The 26,351-nt window shown below is 37.9% G+C and overlaps 1 protein-coding gene across 4 annotated transcripts in view; it reads right to left on the bottom strand.

The window, feature by feature from the left end:
• DIAPH3 (diaphanous related formin 3) overlaps positions 1 to 26,351 on the bottom strand; it is a 488,058-nt gene that overhangs the window by 330,030 nt on the left and 131,677 nt on the right. For all 4 annotated transcript variants that reach the window (XM_021697835.2, XM_021697836.2, XM_021697837.2 and 1 more), the window contains 4 exons: positions 22,598 to 22,672; positions 22,442 to 22,511; positions 17,649 to 17,785; positions 15,498 to 15,603 (listed from right to left, as the gene is read on the bottom strand). In XM_021697835.2, coding sequence (XP_021553510.2) covers positions 15,498 to 15,603; positions 17,649 to 17,785; positions 22,442 to 22,511; positions 22,598 to 22,672 — 388 coding nt within the window. The remainder of the gene's footprint in view (positions 1 to 15,497; positions 15,604 to 17,648; positions 17,786 to 22,441; positions 22,512 to 22,597; positions 22,673 to 26,351) is intronic.

Here is a 26,351-nt window from a genome sequence, read left to right as displayed (position 1 = left end):
TTGTTTTTTTTATTTTAATTTTTCATTTGTTTGGGAGTTCTTGTGGAATAAGAGACAGAAACATTAGGCACTGGCACTACTCCATAAAAAATTCACTCTAGCCCAAAGTTAAGTTCTTGTCCAAAAATATCACTCAATGCACATACAACACAAAACTGAAGATCCTAGTTGAAAAATTATAGATCTCTATTGGATATATAATGCTTACCTAAAATAAAATGGTATCTTGCCATTCATCAAGAGAAACCTAAAGTCCCAAACACTTCAAGGTCAGCAAATGTCCTGAATCCGGTTAACGGGGTTGTTATAACCAAAAACTATCTTAGGAACACTGAACAATTAATTAGAATTACCCAAGCAATGGTTCTTACACTTTGGCAAGCATTCGAAAATAATATATGTCATGTTTATTCCAAAGGCATAAAGAAATTACAGAGCTAATTAAATCCTTTAGTATATACCTTAAATGATAAAAGTGTAAAAATCATGTATTTTCCAGGTATTTAACACTCCAAATTTCAAAGTGGATCTACTTTTTTTTTTTTTTTTTTTCCCCCCCTGGCTGAAATCTATCTTTCATTATCTGAAATCCATATAATCAAAGCAAAAGAGATTGGAAGCAAAAGAGATGGTCTCTACAGAAGCAAAGTATTCTTTGTTGCTGATGATGATGTTATTTTTCTAAGTCTACATTCTATCAGAGTCTAACAAGAATAACTGGCTTACTAATCAATATGTTTAACCTCATGCTGTTCCCTAAATTGTCCTTTCTCCATCCCTTAAGGCAAGGTTTATATGAATTTAAAAATGCCTTTTTTTGGATTAAGACACCAACAGGGGTCTCAGGTCCTGCTGGTTGAAATATATCGTAATTACTGTATTTGCTGTCTAAATACTAAAATCTGATCCAGCATGCCTCTGCTGTCAAAACTTAAGACTATTTAAACTGGAGGAAGGAAATGTGTCAGAAGATAAATAGGGAAAAGGGAAACATTTAAAATAAAAAAAGAATAAACTTAAAACAGAGGCTACCTTACCAGTACACATTCATTCAGCTATAACTGGCTCATGTCACAAAGTTTAAAATGCTTTCTTTCCACCTCCCTGCCAGTCATTACCCAGTAGCCACAAATAGTTTTTCAGCAATAGTATGCGGTTTTAAAAGATCTCAAAGAACATTTAAATAATGTTTCTCTACATTCAGAGCAATTAAGATAGTGTTAGTGGCTAGGTTTCTGGAAAAGACATGAATTATAGACAACTCAAAGCAGCAAAAAAAAGCAGTATAAAAATTAGCAGGAAATAGGACTTAAATGTAACGTAAATATATGCAGAACAATAGCAGCATGAAATTGAAGAAAAAGAAGGGGAAGGATAATCCAAATTCTTTTCAGGAAACATCCTAAAAGGCAATTTCCTAAAAAAGGAAAAACAGAAAATTGACTTAAGCTGAAATAATGAATTTAAGTTAATTATCTAAAATCCCTTCCCAATTCTAATGGTAATTGGCCATTATCATGACCTATAACCACTCTAACAGATGTCATGTAAACATAGGTCTATGAACATATACAAGCATACAGCAAAATGTAGTGTTTCCTTACAGAAAAATAATTCTATCATCAAGGTAAAGATCGAAGAGTTCCTTCTAGGTTTTTAACATGTATACTGAGATACACAGACTCATTTGATCATACAATTTCACACGAATAGAGCATACCAGCAGAAGCAGGTTCCAATATAGCATCTATGTCATTGAACTCAATTCCTACAGACAGTGGGAAAGGCTCAGGAACTATGAAGGTAAACAAGACATATTGCCTACCCTCATGAAGATAGATACAATGATAGACATACATTATGTAGAAGAGAACATATGTCCCACATATAACGGTAATATGGAGAAACTAAAGACAAGGACAGCTGGTTAACACCAAGGCTCTTAAGGCAGCCTGACGAAGTGAAGGACCGAGATGAGATGTTCTAAGCATCCAAAGAATTAACCGGTTAGAGGACATGGGACGTTCCATTGAATTACAAGGAATTCCAATATCCTGAGCAGTTCGCAGGGGTAAGAAGGGAGAGAGCAGTGCAAGGAGTCGTGAGAAATGAGGCTGGGCAAGAAGACAGACCAGGTAATGCACAGACTTATGTGCCAAGTCAGAAAATTCAGGTTCAACTGGAAACAGGGGAAACCACAGGGGATTCTATGTAAAGGAGAGGGAACAGTAGAGGTAACAGTGTAAGTTAAGAAGCTATTGTAGAAGGAACTTTAGTAAGCAATGATGAGAGCTTGAACATGCAAAATGAGGGAGAAACTGACAGAATTTGACAGCTGGGTGGACATGGGGTTGACTCAGAAGAATTCACGAGAGCCGCCTCACCTTTGTTCTTCAACTAGATAGGAGGTGATACCATTAACAGAGCTATAAAATGCAAGGAGAGAAACAGGTTTTAGAGAACTGGATAAATCCCACTTTTAAAATTTTGAGATTGAAATGTACTTTAGGAGGGGCACCAGGGTGGTTCAGCTGGTTAAGCATCTGACTCTTGATTTTGGCTCAGGTCATGATCTTATGGGCATGAGATAGAGCCCTGCAGCCAGCTCCTTGCTGAGTGTAGAGCCTGCTTAAGATTCGCTCTCTCCCTCTACCTCTGCCCCTCCCCAACACTTTCTCTAAAAATAAATAAATAAATGAATGTATATTAGGAATCATTCATTCTTAAAAAAAAAAAAAAACACAAAACACTAGTTATTGGGTACCTTGCCTATGTCAGCTGGGGATATTAACAGAAGCTCAAGGAAATAATGGCATTGTAATATTCATCATAAACAATCACCATGCTGCTTGATGTTCCAAAAATATAGCCTATATAATCTCCATTAATTTGCATTTAACATATTGTTTCAAGAGCATCACAAAACGGGGGCGCCTGGGTGGCTCAGCCGGTTAAGCGGCTGCCTTCGGCTCAGGTCATGATCCCAGGGTCCTGGGATCGAGCCCCGCATAGGGCTCCCTGCTCAGCGGGGAGCCTGCTTCTCCCTCTCCCTCTGCCTGTCTCCCTGCCTACTTGTTCTCTCTCTCAGATAAATAAAATCTTAAAAAAAAAAAAAAAGTATCACAAAACGTACTTCTCTGTGGAATAGATGAGGGTAAGAAAACAAAGAGCTTCTGTCCTCCTAGAAGCATCCTAATTTAAAGGTTCTATCTTTGGACATCAAAATACAGAATTCACTCTCTGTGTACCTGTTCAACCATTTCATTCCCTCCAAGCCTATTTATTGGTGCCCACTAAGCATTCTCAGTGCTAGAGATACAGCTGTGGAAAAAGACAGAAATCATTCTCAGGGGGGCGCCTGGGTGGCTCAGTTGGTTAAGCGACTGCCTTCCGCTCAGGTCATGATCCCGGAGTCCCGGGATCGAGTCGCGCATCGGGCTCCCTGCTCGGCAGGGAGTCTGCTTCTCCCTCTGACCCTCCTCCCTCTCATGCTCTCTGTCTCTCATTCTCTCTCTCTCAGATAAATAAATAAAATCTTTAAAAAAAAAAAAAAAAGAAAGAAAGAAATCACTCTCAGGGATGAAGAGTCAAGACTGACTCCAAGGTTTTTGGCCTGGGCAATTCGAAGGATGGGATTATCATTGATTAAGGTGGAAAATAAATCATTCATTTAAGATGGGAGAAAGAGGCTTGGGAAGACAGATCAGAGGAGTTGGGTTTTAGAGATGTTAAGTTAGAAATATCTATTAGTGACAGGCATTGAAGAAAATGGAGAAGGAAACTGGCTATAAGAGACCCAGGTTCAAGAAAAACATGACCACAGCAACTGCACATAAAACTCAGGGTCTTACATGGAACCACCCAGAAGTGGCCAGAGAAAAAAGACGTACAGGAACTGAGGGGGCATTTCGATTGCAGGTTTTACTTTAAAGGCTGGGGAAATAAAGTAAAAAGGCATCAGTGAGGTAGAAGAAAAAGGACACTTGGGTACCCAGGAATTATGGGAGGAAAGTGTCTCAACAGAGAGAGTGATCAACTGAGTCAGAGGCTCTAATAGGTCAACTAAGATGACTAATAAATTACCACTGCATTGGGCCAGTTGGTGACTTGACAAGAACAGTCTCTATAAAGAGACAGAGTTGTTGTCGCAAGTAGGAAAACACCTGCCTTCTCATGTGTACCATATGCAACCAAGACGATTAAAATCGGCACTGAAATATTCTTCCTCCAAACGCATCTTTATACTTTAGAAATACTGCTTATTAACCTTTGGTCTCAGTGAGTAAGACACTTCTCTTTAGGTGTTAAATCATGTACTCAGTTCTAATGATTTGGAAAGCGGGTAGGGCAAGCTCATTTTGTTAATCTTGTCTCAATTATCAAGAAGGAGCCTTGCATGAGAAAAGTATATCTAGCATAACTTGTAGCTGGAGGGGTGTGTGCGTGTGCGTGTGCGTGTCCATCCAGGGCTCAGGAGAGCTGAAGGCTTCCTGGAGAGCAGCAGCAAACCGAAGGCGCACTGCAAGGACTGTGGCCCGCCAAGCCCACAGAGCAAGCCGAGGAAAATGAGCAGCCAGAAGTGTAATTACAAATCGTGGCAGCAATGCCAGTAATGCGGTAAACTAGAAGGCAGAGACACACAACAGGGGGCAAAGTAAATAAACCGTAAACAGAAATCTCAAAGATCATCAATATGAGGGATAGATCTGGTCAAAGCCAATCTCAGGAACGAGGCAAATGATCAAAGAAAAATCATTAGACCTAGAAAGAGGTTAATGAGCAAGACACATGAAGGAACATGCCACTATCTACAACACTTCATCAGCAGAGCAGCTTTCTGCCCTTGAAAACAGTCAGGTTTCTTCATCTGTGAATACCCATCACCTAACTTTCCTCCAGTACACAATTTAACTTACTCCTATCACCATGCTCAATGCAAAGATGAGAGAAAAAATAAACAACTTTATGCAGTTGTAAACTTTGACCCAAAACCTCTGACTCGAATGAAAGTGAAGCACAAAATTCAAGGTACTCTAACAGGCGTGATGCCTGAGGGTCAAACACGAAGCTCAACCAATTTTTTCAAAGGCCACCAGAGCAAATGCTTTCTCCGTGACTGTGCTGAAGGAACGGAGAAGGTATCCAACAGCCCACGCAAGGATGTTCTTTAGAAAGCTCACACTTGGGTCAACATGTTCGTCCTCAATACAGGTAGATGTTTTTACAAGTAAAATGATGGCTATACGATCCTGAAAATATATCTGCTTTATAAGCTAAATTCACATTATAAACAAGTACCAGTCAAGTACTTACATAAAAATTCTATCAGAATCTGTGAATAATTATCATCTGGGCCTAGAAGATGCAGCTTACACTGCTATTCATCTTCCCTACCCCATAGCAGAAATCATCTGTTTCTCTTTGCACAATCAAATTTCATATTTATCAAGTTAAAATGAGTAAATGATGCTTACAGAGAAACAGTTTGCTGCTAGTGCAAAGAAACTCCAAAGAATTTAAAAAGCACAGGCGTTAATTCAGAATAAAAACTAACCAGGCTACATTATGCAGACAAACACAGAAACAGTAAAGTAGATCAACAGATATAAAGTTCTTTCTTATTTAGACTTCCAATGGACTACTCTGTAAATGATAGACACAGTAAGAGAACAAATCAGAACAGGAGGTAACTGCATAGCTCCCATACAAACATGGAGAAACAAAGTGCAGGATTCAAGAAGCTACAATTTATATAAATGGGAATACTGGAAAAACAAACGGATTTTTAAGTATTTATTCAGACACTCCCCATTGAGACAGCATTCATTTCTTGTGTCCTCCCATGCATTTTGCTGGAACTCTTCCTACTGCATTTTACTTATGAAACATTAGCTAGCTTTAGATTCCCAAGTATAAGCTTTTTTTTTTTTTTTTAAGATTTTATTTATTTATTTGACAGAGACAGCGAGAGCAGGAACACAAGCAGGGGGAGTGGGAGAGGAAGAAGCAGGCTTCCCGCTGAGCAGGGAGCCTGATGTGGGACTTGATCCCAGGACCCTGGGATCATGACCTGAGCTGAAGGCAGCCGCTTAACGACTGAGCCACCCAGGCGCCCTCCCCAAGTATAAGCTTCTTAAGGGCAGGAATGTACTTTAAGATTTTATTTATTCATTTGACAGAGAGAACGAGAGCGAGCACAAGCAGAGGGAGGAGGAGGAGGGGGGGGGAGAGGGAGAAGCAGGCTCCCCACGCTTAACCGACTGAGCCACCCAGGCGCCCCGGGCAGGAGTGTACTTCTGTATTGGTCTTGTATAACTCAGTGCACAGCAGTCACTGAATAATTAACTAATTGACTACTTAATTATGAAACTCTGTACAGTTACCTTTGAAGCATGAGGTAAGTTTATCTTTCTGGTGATCTACCGTAGCGTAAGTGAAGAAATTTATATTCTTTCACCGCTGATTTACACTTAGATGTATGCTCCCTATAACAGCATGAGTTCACATTAGACTATTATTCCACTGTGTTTCCTTAACGTCTTAGCTTAATGGCATATTATTTACCAGTCCATTTCAATACATTTAACATTTATATTAATATATTAATCCTACTGATGTAAACCTCACAGAGAGGAATTAAAACAAATTGATCTCCACATCCTTCTGGGATGCCCCAACACTGGTCCTAAATACAAAAACTTTCTACTATCTCTATTCTTCATTTGGTTCTTCATTAAATATGAGGACAAGTTACTTGAAATTGAAAATAACTTCGGTTAGTAATTTGGCAGGGAGGGGGCAGTGGAGATATTTGAAACAAAAAGGAATAGTAAATTAAGATAGAACTATGCATTATAGTAACATCTTTATTTGGTCTCAAGCAAAATTAAACCTGGGAATATTTTGAGCATTTAAAGGGGTATAGAAAACAAAAAGAAAGAGAAGCAAATAAACTTGACTATATCTAAAAAGTCATTTAAACCTATGATTTATTTCAATGTCATATTTCTCAATTATTGCCCAGTAACAAATTTCAAAGTACAGTGACTATAACTCCATTAAAGGTAATTTTTCCTACTTACTGAGACATAAGAAAATGTGACCCAATCAATTTTGCAAATATCTATTATTACTGAACTCAATGAAATCCAGAAATTGAAGTTTTTTTGTTTTTAAGAAAAACTGTCTTTGTAGCAGCCACAGGAATGCAATTCTCAATCTCTAACTGCAGGGAGTAAAAACAACCAACAGCCCAGCCCCAGCTGCTACCCTGGAAAATCCATCACAACAGGTGAGCTGAGGCCACACTCCCCACAGGCTTCTCCCAGCCAATGTCTGAACACAGCAAGAATACTAAAATGGGACACAAGGGGCTTTGGCTTGAGGATTCCCCAACAACCCTGCCAAGTTCTCCTGGAAGTATAGAGCAGCCCAAGACACTTCCCTCCCTTCACCATCCTTCCTTCTCTCCTCCACCTGGCATCAGGTCTGCAGTGAGCTGGACATCTCCCCACCTCCCCCCAGTCCTCTCCAGGCCCTCTCCCTAGTGCCATGCATACTAAATCTCTTGCTTCTCCAAAAGACCCAGATTAACACAGCCTTGGTCTACCAAACAAGTTTCAGCAAGAATATCATTTCCAAGTTGTCTGAGTCATAAGTATTATAAATGAATCTTCACATTCAACAGGACACTTTCACTTTTTCTTCCTGTTCTCTAAATGTGAGCACCTTATGCACTTCAATATGTAACCATGAGGTATTTAAGACCACGTGCATGCCAGGTGTCTGGATGTGTCTGAAATTTGATTTTCCTCTAATAACAGTTCTAGAGATACTAAAGAGTTGGATTATATTTCTGCCTTTTGCCTCCCTGAAAAATACCTTCTAGGGTAGAGCAGTATCTCCCGTGAGAATCCTAGAAAGACTGTCCACTGACTCTTGTAAGGATATCACCTACCACCCTTGTCCTATGTCCCTTTAGACAGTAATTAAGGTAGGGAAAATACTCTGTAGTATCACATGAACCAAAATGAATGAAGGTTTTATTCTATTCAATGTACATCAAGGTACAATGAATGTATAGGAGAAACACCAAGAGGATCAGACTGAAGGCAAGAGGCTGACAGGAGAAGGTTTGGTGGTCTCTTCCCCACCACTGGACGATTCACCCTGAGTCTCTTACATTTCTGTGTGCATTCCAAGTAGAGGCACTGGTGGGCCATCTTCTGGATGTTCTTTCCGAGGATGTATGAATAGCAAATAGGTAGGTGTGCTTCATGTCCAGTATAATAAAGATAATATCTCTTTGGAGCAAAAGGCAGACACAATTACGACCCACTATAAAGATTAAGGTTTTCTAAACTCAGAGTTTCTCTCCTATAGCACAAGATGGCCTCGCAAACAAACCAAAAGCAAGGACTGGCCTCAATTTTATCCTGAACTGAGAATCCTAAAGTTTATCAGCCAGCTGGGAAGCCACATTGAAAACACTATTACCAAGTAGCCACCTGTTTGATAAAGGTCCCAACTGGGGGACCCCAATAACTACAAATAATACTTTCCTTCCAGAAGCACCATGTAGACCTTCAAGACTATATATGTTATGAAGAAGCCAGGTGTTAACTTGCTTATCTCTCCAAAAACACTGCCTTTCACCTCAGAGCTGATCCTAAGAGATGTTCAAGCGTCTAAGCAAACACTAGTCCTCAGACAGTCATGAAGGACTCTCCAAACTGAGGCTACCATTGGTCCTGCAAAAAAAGTAACTATGTGTACCCTGCAGGCATTTATCCCTATGATGGAAGTCACCCAATTAGAAAAGTAGCTAAGATATCTGTCCCTGATTTTAGTTGAACTTATCAATGATACCTCATTGGCCTGGAAAGCATTCGGCTTCAACTCACTAGCCAGGGTTGTTGTGGATTAAAAAAAAAAAAAAAAAATTGCCCTAGATTTCCTTCTTGCTGAACCAGGGGAAGTCTGTGCAATCACTAATACATCATTCTGTACCTGACTACCCCAGGCAAAGTGGAAAGATCATTAGAAAAAATTACGAATAAAGCCTTCTGGTGTTCTAAGTTAGACCCTGATGGTCTGTGGGATTTGTTCAGCTGACTCCATTTGTTCAGCTGACTCCAGGAAGGCCTGGCTGGGGCCCATACTGCATGTTGGCCTCAACCTGCTGCTTGGAGTCTGGTGAACCAACAGCCTTAATTAAATACTGTGAGACAAACTGAACTGATTTCATCATCGCCTGCATCGATCAGAATTAAGTGCTGCCCGTGATGTAAGAGTTGAATTCCCTATATTCGGGGTTTCTCTCCTAAAACACAACCCACTGCAACTGGAAATTGGGGCTAATACAAAGCTGTCCTCAAACCACTACTGTTGCTGTGGATAATGAAGTCCTCTGTTGTTGACCCAGGGATTCACGTCTTCCCACAGCACCCATAAACCTACGGCAGACTAACACGCTAATATACAAGTAACGTAAAAAGCACAGACCCTTCATGTTCTTGACACTATCCCCCTTGAGTCCAAGAGGACTGAGAGGAAGACACCACTGGAAAAATGTAGCGTGCTGTCACCACACCTGAGTACAAATGCACAGAAAAGCAAACATCTACCCAAAAAAACTCTAGGATTCCCACACTCTGATTCCTTTCCTGACAAATATCTACCACAATTCAAACAGTCCCATGACCAACAGCAAGGGTTTGGACAAACTCTAGAATCTAGCTCATGTCTGATGCTCTGGCAAGGCTCTAAAAAGAGAAGGGACAAGACATACATAGAAAAGAAAAATGAAAGAAATGAAAATAACAGAGGAATTCAACACGTGGTTGAAACTAGAGATTGGCTCACTCACACTTCTTCCGACCCTCTTCTAGTAAGGAAGACTGAGCCAACATGAAGGGACGATCACACATCTCCAGACTGGGCCACGCGAGGCAAGGTTTGCTGCTGCATCGCCCTGTGTCCTAGAGTGTCAGGCGCTGACCAGCGTAGAACGTTGGGAGTGGCATGTCCTTAGAACATTCCCACATGTGCTGTAGCACTTCTACATTGGCCAACATCATCCACACAGAGTTCCCTGGGCCTGCCAAAAATTCTGTTAAGGACCCAGTACCACTTCCTGCTTCAATTACCCACAGTGGATTATGCTGCTTGAATCTGAAAACCCCTCTCTGATACACTTGAGAAAAGTAAAGTCTGATATTTATATGAGTACTTTCTTTCCTGACAGGTAAGACTGTCTAAGGCCTGAAAATAATTTTAAGTTATTTGTGGCATTCATTTTTTTCACTGTCTTACTATAGCATATGAGTGGGAGGAATGAAAGGAAGTTCAATTTTATCAGAAACACGGGCAGTCACATTATCTTAGTATCAGACTCAAAAAAAATCTAACAATCCTCCTTTAAAAACTACTTTGTTATACTTTTCAATAAAAGAACGAGAATTTTTTTTATTTTACTCTCATTTTCTCCAATTGAAAAGCAATCGGTTCCTATTTTATTCAGCAATAAACAAGTTATATTTTTAATTTGGTGATTTGCTAATATAAACCAGACTAGTACATTTCAATAAATGCAAATTATATAGGTAATGGTATAAAATGGGCACTTAGAGCAATAGCTTTATGGGAAAATTGATAACCAGCTAGCTCTAAAATATACTTTACTTATAGAAAATTCAGAAACACCCAAAGAGGAAAGTATTTTTAGATATTACTAAAAGGTTGCTTGATCTTTTTAAAGGACATAGAGAACAACCAGCAGTCCCAGAAAAGACAATCTACTTACTTCCCCACACCCCCTAACTCCCTACGTTAGCTATCTGGAACACAGTAGCTTCAACTCCTAACTTAAGCTTTCCACCTGCTAGCTTAGGCTTAGTAATAATGAGGACCTTCCTTCAAGAGTAAAAACCCAGAACAAAAAGGTTGAGTAGGAAAATAAATTTTAAAAAAATTTTCCCATCATTTATTCATAATCAAGAGTATAGAAATTTAATCTGAACTTATTAAAAAAATGAAAAAAAATGCTAAAATGAACTTTCAGTTTCATTATGAGATTATCGAGGCAGGCACATTAGGGGGGGAAAGGTGTTCTTAGTAGAGAGAATAACACACGTAAAAATCAGCATGAGAGAGAGGGCGTGAAACATTAAAAAAATCTGTGTCTGACTGGGGGGGACAGAATGGGGGGCAGGAGTATCAGGACAAATCTGGAGCTCTAAGCAAGAATCCGGTATTAAAGGGTAACAAGTGACTGGTTAAGAGGAACCACTTTCTAGCAAGAGAAGAAAGAGCCCTACACTGTTGAAAATGACACACTGGCAAAGCTGAATTTCATCATTCTCTGCTCTCAATGAAAATTAAACTTTAAAAACTGTATCAAGAAATTTTAGTGTTTCAAAAAATAACCGTAAAAGAAAATATAATTACTCACAACGAAGGCAATTAGTTTCATAAGAGCAAATATAATCAGCCACCTAGGTCTTGGTAAAATTTTTCAAGAATTGAGTCAAATGGTTGACTTCAACAACTATCCAAGGGAGATGTTGCTGGCTAGCTGTGCCCCCACCCTTATTCCTTAACACTAAATATGGCAAACAAGCAGTCATTAAAAAAGAAATCATCTTCACCAATATTCACAGGTAGCATTATACATAAAAGTCAAAAATTAGAAACAACCCACATTTCCACCAACATACAACTGATAAGCAATGTGGAATATCCATAGAATAGCCTAATATTTGGAGGGAAAAAAATGAAGTTGTGATACATATTTCAACATGAATGAACACTGAAAATATTAAGTGAGAGTACCAGTCAGAAAAGACCACATACTGTATGATTTTTATCAAAAATCCAGAATATGAAAATCTAGAGAGACAGATTAACAGTTGCCTAGAGCTAGAGGGAATGAGAGTAATACAAGGTGACGGTGAAGGGGTTGGGAGAGGGGATAAGGAGATTCTTTTATGGGTAATGAGAACATTCTTGGTTATGGAGAAGATTGCACAACTCTGATTACACAAAAATACTGAACTGCCCACTTTCCATGGGTAACTTTTATGATACGTGAATTTTATCTCAATAAAACTTAAAAAAAAGGAATCCTTTCAAAATTACATCAATCTTTAAATATATTTTAATTTCTTCAAGTCTTAGTGTCTTCTATAAACTAATAATCCATTCTCAATTTTTAACTGGCCAATTTTTAATTTTATAGATATCTATTTTCCATATGGTAGCACCTTCAATAAACTGAGAGTAACTGCCCACAATAGAAATGGCTAAACATACCCAGGAATATTTTTGATACGTGTAGTTTGCCTTCAGGTTCATATGGTAATCAATTTTAATTCTACAAGATTAGACAGGTTTACCTCAATGTTTGATAGCCAAAAAAAATTTTAATATGTAAGTTACCATGAATTTTAAGGTTGTGATAGTCACCTTTCAATTAATGAGTCCATCGTGTTATTTACCTAGATGAAACATGGCTTTGTTCTTAACAAGACATTCTTAACCCCTTTCCTCACAGCTTTAAAATGTTAAGTGACCATAATACTGCTGCAAACAAATTGGGACCCCACTTTTACCAGGATTTTTTTTTAACTCTTTATTCTTAGATAATTGTAGATATACAGAAAGTTGCAAAAAGGAAAAACGTACAGGTAGGTCCTAGGTACCCTTGGCAAAATTCTGCCCCATGGTAACATCTTGCATAATTGTAACGTAACACTAAAACCAGGAAATTGAAATTGGTACAATCCACAGAGCTTATTCAGATTTCAGCAGCCTTACACTCATTTGTGTGTCCAAGTAGCGTTCTATGCAATTTCATTGTATGTACAGATTCGCCACCGTGACCACAATCCAGACATAGAACTGTTGTACCACACACAACCCTCTGTTGCCATTTACTTATGGCCACACCTAACACTTTCCCAGACCCGATCCTAAATCTTTGGCAACCACTAAATGGAGAGATTAGAGATGGAGAACTCCATCTCTAAAACTTGGTTCTTTCAAGGCTACTATATAAATGGAATCATCCAGTTTGTAACCTTTAGGATTGGCATTTTTCAATCAAGGTAATTCCCTGGAGATTCATGTAAGTTGTTGTTATGTATCAATAGTTCATTCTTTTTCAATACTAAGTATTCCGTGGTATGGGTGTCCACAGTTTAACCATTCACCTATTGAACATCTGGATCGTTCCCAATTTGAGCCTATGACAAATCAAGCTGCCATAACAACTTGTGTATGGGTTTGTGTATGAACCTGTGTTTTACTCATCTGGGTTATGTTCACGAGTATAACTGCTAAGTTGTAGTTACATAACAATTTTAATATCAACACAGCTAAGGTTTTTGAAAAAGGAAGATCCCCTTCAATCCCCATTCTCCACTGACTTTGGTTTTAATTTAACAAAATTACTTTCTAAGGCTAGCATTTACTCAACGTTTATGGCAAATAAGCTAAGCATTTTAAATACATTCATATATGTAACCCCACATCAACAATGAGGTAGTGATAAATATTATCCTTCTCTTACAAGTGAGGGAACTGAAGCACAGACGTGGTCTGGGGCAGGATTCAGAGTCCCAGAGCCAGGATGCCAAGGGCTGGGGCTTAAATTCAAGCTGCTTGACTCACAAGTCTACTCCTTCTATCACAAGACACCACCCCTCCCACTCTAGGGACATGTGTGTTACTAGATCAAAAAGTACACATTAGTAGGGGCGCCTGCGTGGCTCAGCGTCTGCCTTCGGCTCAGGTCATGATCCCAGGGTTTTGGGATCGAGCCCCGCATCAGGCTCCCTGCTCTGCGGGAAGCCTGCTTCTCCCTCTCCCTCTACTCCTCAGCCCCTCCACCCCTTCAATTCCCAGCCCCCGTTCATACTTGCTTTCTCTCACTCTCAGATAAATAAAACCTTTAAAAAAAAAAAAGTATACATTAGCATAAAAAGTATTTAGAGGATAAAGTTTACATGTGACTATTACATTTCCTACGTGAAATTTTAAGAATTGGACATGAACTCTAATATGCTACAAAAATGACCAGAATTAATCTGATAACCTAGTGCTATTTGCATAAATACTCTATGAGTAAAAGGTAACCTGGGTAGTAAAGGAAAATTCAGATAAAGTAAGTGTTCAGTTTTTCTCTACAAAGTTTCTTCTCGGTTTACTGTTCATTTTTAGGCTTGTGGTAAATAGGAGCTCTGGAGCCAGATGAGAAAGGAGGAGAAGGGAAATGAGAGCAGTGGTATATGATAAAAAGACTCCAGAGCACACATCAAAAAACTGAAGGAGCGGGGTCCACATCAGAGGTGGACAACACATCCCAGACCCCCATTCCAGCCTCTCTGACAAGCCCCGATGAGTCAGGAGAGGCTTTTTTCAAGAAGCTCTGGTAATGGGACCTAAGCAACAGGGACCATACACTCAAATCTCCAGGCCTGCTTCCAGCCCAGAGAAACAAATCATAACGGGGTTCCTCACTAACCATTCACAAACACTATCAGGAAGGTCACCATCACAAATACCTTCATCAGAAATGCCACAGTAAATTTATTCATTTGACCATCCCTAAGATTTTCTGACTGTTCATCAAATACCATCTTTTCTTTTTTTTTAATTTAACATGGAGATTTGGTTTTTCTATTCCTACCCCAACAAGAAACAATACAAAGGCCAAGCTACACAGAGCTTTAAAATAAAATTTAAAACTGTAACTTTTTACTAATTAAGCGTGAAATAAATTTACTTTATAGCTATTAGTACATCTTGGTTTTCAAATATTGCTGCACATTAGAATCATCTGAGAATCTTTAAAAATCCCAACAGCCAGGTCACACCAATTAAATTTTAAAAATACTGGGAGGTGGGAGTCAGGTATCAATTACTTCCTTAAAGATACTCAGGTTATTAGCAATAATTTTAACAATAATGCCAGCAATAAAAAGAACTCTTTAAAAAAAAAAAAGGGAGAAATTAAATGAATATTAATTATGCAGCTTGGACATTATAATGGTTAAGTCTAAAAGTGACTTTCCAGGAGCACTTACATATTTAAATATCTTTGAAAATCTTAGTGTACCTTGGTCTCATTATTATTTATGGAAAGTCTTAACTTTTCCAATATAAAAACTAATAAATCAATGAAAAGCCATAATTCACTTAATTGCCCAAACTTCTTAAAATTTGTAGTAATCAACTGAGACTAACCAAGAATAAACAATTTATGGACTATGATTATATATAATTTACAGAGATCTCTAGTAAGTCAGCTTCTAGGAAAGTAACCTAAGGAAATAATAATAGGTATCCGCCAAGTTACATCTGTAAGATACATTAATAGAATTCTCTACATTATTTGAAATGTTATAAAATATTAGACATGCAGGGTTTCATACTTGAATATAAGCCAGTGAGCAAACAGTTACAAAACAGTATGTAGGGTTATGCATGAAACCTACTTGCAATTGAACTGAATCATGCCGGAGACCTTCCACAATAGGTGAAAATCTGTCAATTTTTCTTTCTTCTCCAGCTGATGTTAAAGCTTCTAAAACCTCTTCAAGGCTATCAGAAATTTTGAAATTAATTAAATTGCAAACAGCAAATAATCCCAATGCCTTAAGACAACTGCTTGATCTCCGCAACTCCAGAATCACTACTCCTAAGCAAGCAGCAACATTTTCAAAGCTAAGTACATAGCATTTATCAAGTACTAGCTACATGTTTTTATTCATTTATTCCTAATAACCCTATGATGAGGGTTATTTATCGAACACTTATAAAGTGCTTTCTACACATCAGGCACTATTTAAACCAGTTTACAAATATTAACTCTTTTTAATGTATATAGTTCTATGAAGTAGGTTTTACTATCCCTTATTATAGATTAGAAAACAGAGGGGAAAGATAAGCAATTTGTCTGAGGCCTCACATCTCCTAAATGGAGCAGGGATCTGAAATCAGTCTGTGTGGTGAGCACCGTCTCAGCGTTCTTAATCACTACACTCTCCTTCCTTTTGAGTATAAATGAAGTCTGGTAGCCAAAGGATTTACAGTCAAACATAAAAAATAGTTACACAAGAACTACACTTGCTACTCCTTTAAAGAACAGTGTTAACACGACCTAGCATATTGTAGAAACTCACTTCGTAGACACAGACATGTAGTCTGTAAACATTATCTACATCATTTTGATAACCTATGATGAAGTCAAGAAATAATAAATAGGGAAGTGGGGAAGGAAGAAGGTGGGAAAAAAAAAAAGGAAAAAGAGAGGGTAAAGAAAGAAGAGGGAAAGGAGAGGGACAAGAAGAGGGAAAGGAAAGGAGAAGGTGGTAAGGAAGGAAGAGGGAGAGGAAAAAGAAAAGAAAGAAGAAATGTGAGGGGAAAGAGGGAGGGGGAGGAAGATGGAAGAGGAGGAGAGAAAGGTGCAGGGGGAGCACAAGGAGCATCCTATGTGTCATCATTAAATAAACTCTGCAATAAAATGAATAGGGTCTTTTGAAAATGGGAGAGCTAGTGCGGAAACTGTGCGCCTGGCTTTGCGCGCTGGGGCAGCCGCGGGGGACGGCCTCGTCCACGGATGTGCATGCGCGCTGCAGCTGTGCAGCCGGAGGGCAAGGCACGAGTAGGGCCTGCAGACTCTCCAGCGAGTCCACACTGGGCAGCCCAACACTCTCAGCCCTGGTGGGGTCACCACCAGGGCAATTTTCAAATGCGTGCGGGAGGTTCCACTCACAGGCCTCTGCCTAGCCTTTATGAAAGGGCTATTTCGCTTTGCTCTATTAGTTGTTCCATTTTTTCTATCTTTATCCTTTTGTTTTTTGTTTTGTTTTGTTTCAAGTTTTTAAATTCTATTAGTTAACATATAGCGTAATATCGGTTTCAGGAGAATGTAGAGATTCATCGCTTACATGTAACACCCAGTGTTCATCACAAGTGCCCTTATCTTTAGCCTTTTTAAAAGGCATTTTAAATAATTTTTAAATGCTTCCTGTAATAAGTACCCCAACCTTTAAAGAAAAAAAAGGTTTATCTTTATAGTTATCTTTTAATATGTATGTAACGGTCTTTTAGTTATAACCGTAACATTTGCGGATAAGGTCTTTAAAGTTTAAAACTTCAGGATGTACATTATGGCCAAAGACTATGTACCTTCAACCAGTAAAGTACTACTATTTCATATAACACTTTGCAAATCTGCCTTACAAAGAGATTTCCAAATAGTATGATGTATGATTTTATAAGGGAATATACATGAGTTTGAATTAACTATCTGGAAAACAAAAATACATTAGAAACAGAATCCATTTGTACTTTTTTTAAGTCTTCATTGAGAATTTTTATTTACGGTTTGAATTCAGTACAGTTTAAAATAAATATGATGAAGAAATCAGTTTTTCATAGAAACATGTTAACCTATAACTATTATATTGACCGAGAAATCATTATTACTCAAACATTTCTGTTTAGCCAATTATGAATCTAAATCAGCTGCTTAAGTAGTATTCACTTATTAACAGTAAATTCCAGTCTAAAATAGAATAGGAACATTAAGTAAATCAAATTATACTGTTACATAATTAGAGAACTGCGTTGAGAAGACTTACATGCTTTCTTCTCCTACAATGCACACCGCAGACAGGAGTTTCACCACATCTGTCATCATACTTGGGTGCTCGGGATCGATGGCTTTGGCTAATAAAGAAAGACTCCTCTCTTCACTCATAATTCTTTCCAAGCCATACTGTAACATTTTGGAAATAAGAGGTTAAATGATAGCCATTTATTGGAAAAAACAGCACCCTAAAGGAAACGTAATTATTTAAAAAGTTGATAGGATAATATATTTTTACACTTAGTAAAAGCCAGAAAATATAAGGAATATCTAACATCCTTAAAAAAAATTTTTTTAAATAAAAATTATAGCAGTATTCACATCAAGAAGTAGGAGAGTCAACCAAATATAAATAACTTCTCAAAGGTGATTTTACAATGGTAGGACCGATAATTATCAAGGTAGATAAGTAACCACCTGGAGAAAGGGAGAAGCAGTGAGGAAAATTGAGATTTCCCAACAGGAACACACAAAATGAACAGTCCATTTTTCAATCAGATGCTGAGGGTGAGCAGCTTTGCAGGAAAGGAAGGTGGGTAAGGGACACACTATTACAAGTAAACATACAGATCAACTCTCTCCCACAGAAACAGAATGAGAACCACAGGGGCAATATCAAGTTCCCAAGCAAAAAGTAAAATTTTAATGAAATTAATCCAATATATCTAAAATACGATTGTTTCAACATACTCAATATAAAACATCTGTTCGTGAGCTATTTTACCTTTTTTTTTCCTTCCTAAGTATTCAAAATCCAGTGTCTATTTTCTATGTACACCACATCTGCATTCAGACAAGCCACATTTCGGGTGCTCGACAGCCACATGTGGTGACCACATAACACGGTGCAGACCTAGAGACTAACACGGAGTTCCTCTGATGGGCACAAGGTGAAAGATGACCTGGGCACATACCATGTAGAAACTGCCATGAGGAGCATAGGTATTCTAATCAGAATGGTATTTTATCATCAGAAAGACAATGCAGCATCGGGCTCCCTGCTCCTTGGGAGCCTGCTTCTCCCTCTGCCTCTCTCTCTCTCTCTCTGTCTCTCATGAATAAATAAATAAAAAAAATTAAAAAAAAAAAAAAAAAAGGGCGCCTGGGTGGCTCAGATGATTAAGTGTCTGCCTTCGGCTCAGGTCATGATCCCAGGGTCCTGGGATCGAGTCCCACATCGGGCTCCCTGCTCCTTGGGAGCCTGCTTCTCCCTCTGCCTCTCTCTCTCTCTCTCTGTCTCTCATGAATAAATAAATTAAAAAAATTAAAAAAAAAAAAAAAAAGAAAGACAATGCAGTTGTAAACACATTATATAAATGGGATGATGCTGGATAAGGATAAAGTTTGTTTGCTACTGCTAGGATGTCACATCCAATTAGAAGATAAGGAGTCATGTTAATGACTTCGTGTTTTGATTTAAGGATGTATACATCTCTTAGGGCCCACTTACAATCTATGGAAGATAAGTATCAGATAACAGAGAATAAATAGAAGCAATAAAACGATACGATTTATCTTCCATGCATCCCAGAGGATCCCTCTAAGGAGTGAGAAATTGGTTGATCAGAATTACTACTGAGCACCAAAAAGGACCTTAATCCCAGTTACAGACCTGTGAACTATGGCTTAACTCAAAATTAACACTCGATGTAAGTATCAAAGTTAAACCTATAGCAAGCTTAGACCCAAATGCTGTGAGTAGTATGAAGTCTTATTTATAATTTTCCTATCTCGCTGATGCCATCTACAGAAAGAAGCCGTTACACTGTGTGGAAAAACCGCATTTGCTTTAAACCACTATCTAAGGAACACAGGTACAAAGGCAGCAGCACAGGCAGGAGGGCCAAGAGCCACAGAATATGCCCTCTGGAGAGACTTCTTCCTCTTCTTGGTGATAGGGGAAAGTTTACAAATAGCGAAACCAGCCAGGCAATGATCGCTTTTGTGATGCCCTGGGCTGTCTCATAACTGGAAACAAAGAAAGAGAAAGCAGGCATGGGGCCAAGGACCACAATATTCTTTAATAATTATTCCAGGGAATTGTCAGAAGCTTATAAAGTACCACTTAGATCCAATTCAAAGAGTCAATTAATCAATGATTACCAAGTACCAAAGAGCTGGCTCTGTCCTAAGAAACCTGAGGACCGAGTAAAGCACTTCCCCCTTCATTTCCCACCCACCCGGACATCCTTAACCAATGCTTGCACCTCCGGAATCAGAATCCTGTGGCTCTTCCAACCACTCAAGGCAAGGCACAAAATTTCCTCCAGGTGAAACTACCTACCTTCTCTGGAAGCCCTCCAGCTCTAACCCATTAACATGGGGAGAGCAGAATATGAGCATTCTCAGATTTCAGTTTTGACTAGCACCCCCTAACCTCCAAAAGCTCCATCATCAGCAGTATTCTGACTTTGCTAACATAACCACAAGTGGTGCTCATTTTAAGGCTGGAATGAGGCCAGCTTACCACTACTGAGTACCTAGAACTACAGACAGAATTGCTGCCTGCTTGAATAAAATTACTCTTGTTCAGTTATTTTTAAAAAAGCAAAACTAAACAAAAACTGTGGACTCCGAGAGAAATAATCAACTTACCAGTGCTAGCATCTAAAGTGCATTAAATGAAGCCTGTTATAAGGTTAGAGGCAGTGACAAATTTTGGAAGGTCTAAGGATGTCTCTCTACTGAATGTCAAGGACCCACCCTGGTTTATATGAAAACTCATGTGTTCTAAACCGAACACTAAAGCCAGGTTCCATTTGCGTTCTATTCAGACCTATTATTACCTAACAGATGGAATTTTAAGCCACTGTGAAAGTGTTAGGTGGGAGAAGGGGAAGACCCTTCCTTAAGGGGAAGACCCTAATCCCCATGTAGGATGCTCAACAAGACATGAATACTGATGCTGAGTAACTCCCTATGGTGAGTTCATCCCAGGAGCAAAGAGAACACTGGTACTGGTAAGGGGGCTGGCTTCAGGAGCAAAGCACCCTTGCTGCGGGTGCACATCTTAAAGCAACACAAAAAGTTAACTGACCAAAATGAAACCCTTGTTCTAATTATCTTTTAATTCAAATATATTTAACTCCTCATCCTTTTGTTCCCCGTGATATCCAAAGTCTTCTTCCATTTAGAAATTATTTAGCCCAGTTTATTATATGAAATTCACTTTCACCTGTTACCAGACTTGCTCCTTATATTAATAACTAAATACTAGTACCTAATAAGGTACCACTGTTCTCTTAAAACCTGCATTTTTTCATCATTCAATGAACTCCTATAAACACTGCACAGTGAGATAAATGAAAAATTATCAACCAATCTTGGGGGGGGGGTCTTTACTGAAAAATTATTTCATATATTATTAATTTTAGAATTCAGACATTATAACACTCATTCCAAGTATCAGCAACTTTTTATTTGTACTAGCACAATCAACACAAACGACAATATATTCTAGTTCCACAGATACAAACTATAAGCAAAAGCAGTCTATTATAAGAGAACACATTACATCAATCAGAACCTAAATATATAAGGTTTACTTGCTCTCCAATTCAGTTTCAAACCAAGCAGGAATATTATCCTCTATATACCACCTCACCTCACTTAAATTATGGTATTCTCAAATTCAAAGAATGATCCACAAGATCATTTGCGATACCTAAAATCTCATTCTTACACAACAGTGAGTACAAATCTAGAATATATTTGAATATATAACAACATAGAGTGGATTTCTACATCAGATAGTCTCCTTGAAAATCTTATCTGATTAGAGAAGGCAGGGAGGTAAAAAATATTTCATTGGTTAAAAACAAAATAAGACAAAAATAATCAGAAAATACAAGTTTTTGCTACATTTAGTAAAAAGAAATATGTTAATAATTTAAGTACCAGTACTTAAGTGTGCAGTCCTCGAAAGGACTTTTAAAGGACTTTCACATTTTAAAAATGTGAAAATATTAAAAATTAAAATTAATCAGAAATATAGTTTTGCTCTAAAACACAAATCATCCTAACACCACAGGTAAATTCCTCCCTGCTGTCTAATGGCAACTAAAACACCTATCATTACTGCACCCATCATGAGGCAGATATGTTTAGATGTTGAAGCTAAAGACATAGCATGGGATAGAGCTAATTTCCGTAATTAACAGTACCAATTCTATTTAAAAAGGAAACACTGTCAGATACATCTAACTTCAGTTAGGATTTTCAGTATTTCTCTCTTCTAACACATCCTCTTCAAATATGAAAGCTCTGCAGACCCGCCCTATTACCTTTCATCTCAATATTACTTACATTAAGCATCACTGCTCCATTTCTGGGAGCTGTTCCCTATCGGTTCATGTTAATTTCATTGCAGATTTAAGTTCCTCGACTATGAAAACTGTCTTTCCAACTTGATTCTTTGGTAATAAGTATTACCGCAGACCACGTTTAATTATCATGTATGATTTTAAAACTTATTCGTGCTATACTTTGAGAAGGAAGGGAAGAAGAGAAAGGGGACCAAAAATAGAGTAGAAAGGGAGGATTAATGTGCACATGACAATTTAAGAATCAGCAGAGGATCCATTCAATTCCCAAGTTTTTCCTGTTGAGAGATGGTTGATTTGATAAAAAATTAGAAATCAATGCAATTCAATATTTTTCCCTTTATGTACTCAACAGCTTATCAAAGCAGTACATCTCTTTAGTTCAAATTCTGTAATATACAACTATTTCATAAAAATTCTCTAAGAACTGGTGAAGAATAAATATAATTACCTATGTACATACCTGTGTATTCATCAAAGCCTTTAGACACTGTATGACTTTATGCTGATTCTTCTTTACAATTTTTTCTTGTCTGCATTGGCATAAAACACATCAGTATTGGAATTATAATTGGACATGCAAATGTAGCTTAATTGAAAATAAAAACAATATACTTACATTTTGCCACTAATCAGTCTTTCCAAAATGTCCAGTAATAATCCAAGCCCCTCGTGTCCAAAACTCTCCCCCCAACTGATAAAAAGAAAAAAAAAAAAAAAAAAAAGGCAATTATACATGGTCAGTATTCTAGTTTGGAATATCACAATAATGCCATATAATCAGAAATTTTTTATTTTTTTTTACTTATTTATTTAACAGAGATAGAGAGTACAAGTAGGCAGAGTGGCAGACAGAGGGAGAGGGAGAAGCAGACTCCCCGCGGAGCAGGGAGCCCGATGCGGGACTCGATCCAGGGACTCCAGGATCGTGACCTGAGCGGAAGGCAGACGCTTAACCGACTGAGCCACCCAGGCACCCCTACTCTTGTCATGTTCTAATCATAAATACAAGAATAACACCAGGTGCAAAATCAATCGATTCATCTTGTGAAAGGAGTAGTGATGAGAGCTGACTATGCCCATCGCTTCCGTTCTGTATCCAGTGACATAGTGTGAGTAGATAAAGTCTGCCGTGTTATAAATACTACACCACAGAAATCACCAAATGCTGCCAACGAGAGCATCTCCCCCCCACCCAGAAAGCTGGCTGTTAAACATGTACCAGCCTCACTTGAGATTTTTCCTAAGAACAGAAATCAGGCAAGATTTAAAGAGGGAAAACTCAGGGATGCCTGGGTGGCTCAGTCAGCAAAGCATCTGCCTCCGGCTCAGGTCATGATCCCGGGGACCTGGGATCAATGCCCACATCGGGCTCCTTGCTCAGCAGGGAGTCAGCTTCTCCCTCTGCCGGTCTCTCCCCCTGCTTTTGCGTGCACACGCTCTGACAAAAAAAATCTTAAAAAATTTTTTTTTAATTAAAAAGAAAAGAGGGAAGACTCAGATCTACAAAAAGGTTGCTGGGAAAAATTCATCAAGTTATCAAAAGAGAGGTCTTCGGAAAATTTCTCAAACCACTGTCATGCATTCTACAAATGCTAATTTCCCAAGTTTCAAAATTCAATTTTTTTTTAAAAAGAGCTAGTTATTTTTAAATGAATATATTCATCTTGACCAAGCCACCTCTTTTCATAAACCCATTGGTATAATCAGTACTGTAATATAATTAGAACATCACTGCCAATATTCAACAGCTCACCTTAATTATAGAAAAACTACCTTAATGGATATTAATACATTTTTTCAGTAGCGATTTAGAAAGCCCTGAACAATAAAGAATATATTCGGTCTCCAAAAAAGAGGGAGGAAGGAAAAGATAGGATATGTAACTGTTTATTTCTTTGTATATATATATTTGTATGTATGATTTTGTGTGTAACCTTTGAAAAATGGAACTTTAAGGGCAAAATTTCATCTAATAATTAAAAGCAGTTCTTAAATATGAAGAACATGTTTTAAGTCACATACCAGTATATAATACCATTTTCTTACTTAAGACACGATAGAACATTTCCCATGACAATAAAAACCAAATTTTTAAATGAAAAAATAAAAATATTCTTTAAAAAAATTAATCTTCATTTGTACGCTTGTGAATACAGCTTACTTACCTATAAATGTTCAGAATCTGATTTCCCCACCAAAAAAAAATGCAATTTGCCGTTTAGATTGGCAGACTCTTGTCAACTATTTTACTCATCTCTTCCCTGTCCTGTGAAAGCCAGAGAGTAACTAATTCAAGAAGTCAAGCAATAAACACACTGATTCTCTCCTATAAAGGAAAAGTCTAAAGATCACTATTATAGTGAAGGTGAGATAAACAACTTAAATAGAAGTCAGTATTTTGAAACCAGGATGCTACTTCAAAAGTGATGAGTTTACTTTCCACTATCAGCAACACACAGGTTACCTGAAGGCATTTCAAATCTCTTTCATATTTCATGGAAACACCTACAGCATCCGCTCAACTGTTTACCTTGTTGACATCCTATTCCGTATTTATTCTTATTTCAAATGAAACAGGGAAGCTTGAAATCAAACACATAAAGAGTAATTTGAGAGTGGTGCCTGGGTGGCTCAGTCAGTTAAGCATCCAACTCTTGATTTCAGCTCAGATCATGATCTCAGGGTCGTGAGATCGAGCCCTGTGTCAGGCTCTGCGCAGAGTCTGCTTGAGATACTCTCTCCCTCTCCCTCTGCCCTTTCCCCTGCTCTCTCTCTCTCTCTCCCTAAATGGATAAATAAGATCTTTAAAAAAAAAAAGGTAATTTTAGAGTGTCACTTGGGCTGACACTGAGATACGTGGACAGAATCTGTTCATCAGGCCCCCTGAGTTAGTACACCAGAGCAGGACTTCAGTATTTTGTTTGAAGTTAATTTTTAACAATCTCTATATACCAAGTATATCCAGAAAAGTATTCTAAAGCTTATAGGATTTAGGATTATTCATACTGCTATCTCCTTCAATCACTGTGGAAAATATTCCTAAAACTGCCTTATACCAAAATTATGTGACTATAACAAAATCTGCTTCACTTAATATGCTTATGTTGGAGCCCACTATAAAATTTAGGAAGCCTATCAAACGAAATAAATCAAGTCAAGTCTTGTGGTCTGAGTAATAGAACATATCTGTTTTTTTTAACACCCCGAATATTACAATTATAACCAGAATAGTGGAACCCACACTCAAATCAACTATTTCTGGACCTACCCAAGAACTCATCTGCACTATAGACTGTGAGTCATTAAAATAAAGCTTACATCCACTCGTGCATATTACATATAAACTAATTCTCTATAAAACAAACTTAACAAATTAAATGTAGAGAGGCATTATGCCAAATTACTTTATACTACAATCTTTTAACTCATGGTAGGAATTAATTTCTCAATAAAATCAGAGAGAATGGTAACAACCTAATGAAAGACTATACATTTCATAAAACATCAAAAACAAGCAAAGTAAGACAGGGCACAGCAGAGGAAGCAAAGATGCTTGAGAACACACACTGTAATATTTTAACATAAAAAGCTAGTAAAAGTACTTATGAAAAGTAATATTAAAACACAAATTAGATATGCATAAAAAGGCTCCCTGTTCTCTTAGAAATCTGCAAGGCCAGCACAGAGTTGTACTAACAAGTTGTCACTCACAAACCCATTCTCTCAAAACCTTGGCCCCCACCCTTACTATTTTGGGCAATATTGTTTTTAAAACAAGTGACCAATATTACTTATTTTTTCTGGAAAAGATGTTCAAGATAAAAAGTGATATTGAGTAGGTAGGTCTGTGGTACTGACAGAGGTTCATTGAAATCCGTAGCTTCTTACAAAAGTAAAAAAATTTCTCATCATCAACCTAAGAAGCAACCTGGAGAAAAAATTATCAACTGATCTATAAATGATCAATCTTCAGAAAACAAAATCTGTTCTATTTATTCTGTGCCTGTCAGCACAGTACCATCAGGCATTATGTGGTTTAACTACAAACTGCATTCATGGATGAATGAGCACTGTGCAAATGTTTCTTCTTCATGAATAGAAATGACATAGAGATTAGTATGTCATTTGTATTGGGGGGAAAAAATCGCTTTAAAACAGCAAAAAGTAATGTGCTAAATACTAATTTAACACAAAATCTACCTCTTAAAATTCTGTAACAGGAAATATCAAACTCTTCTTTTAATTGCTTAAAAAAAAAAAAAAACAACTTCTAAGTATATTGCCATTTAGCACTTCCTAGCAGGGGGCTCAATGCAGGAGCAAAGAAGAGGTGAAGAGGTAACAGAAGGGGAGGGAAAAAAAAAAAAAAA

The sequence above is a fragment of the Neomonachus schauinslandi genome, chromosome 3, assembly GCF_002201575.2.
Source record: "Neomonachus schauinslandi chromosome 3, ASM220157v2, whole genome shotgun sequence".
Lineage (NCBI taxonomy): Eukaryota > Metazoa > Chordata > Mammalia > Carnivora > Phocidae > Neomonachus > Neomonachus schauinslandi.
This window is presented reverse-complemented; position numbering and strand designations above follow the sequence as displayed.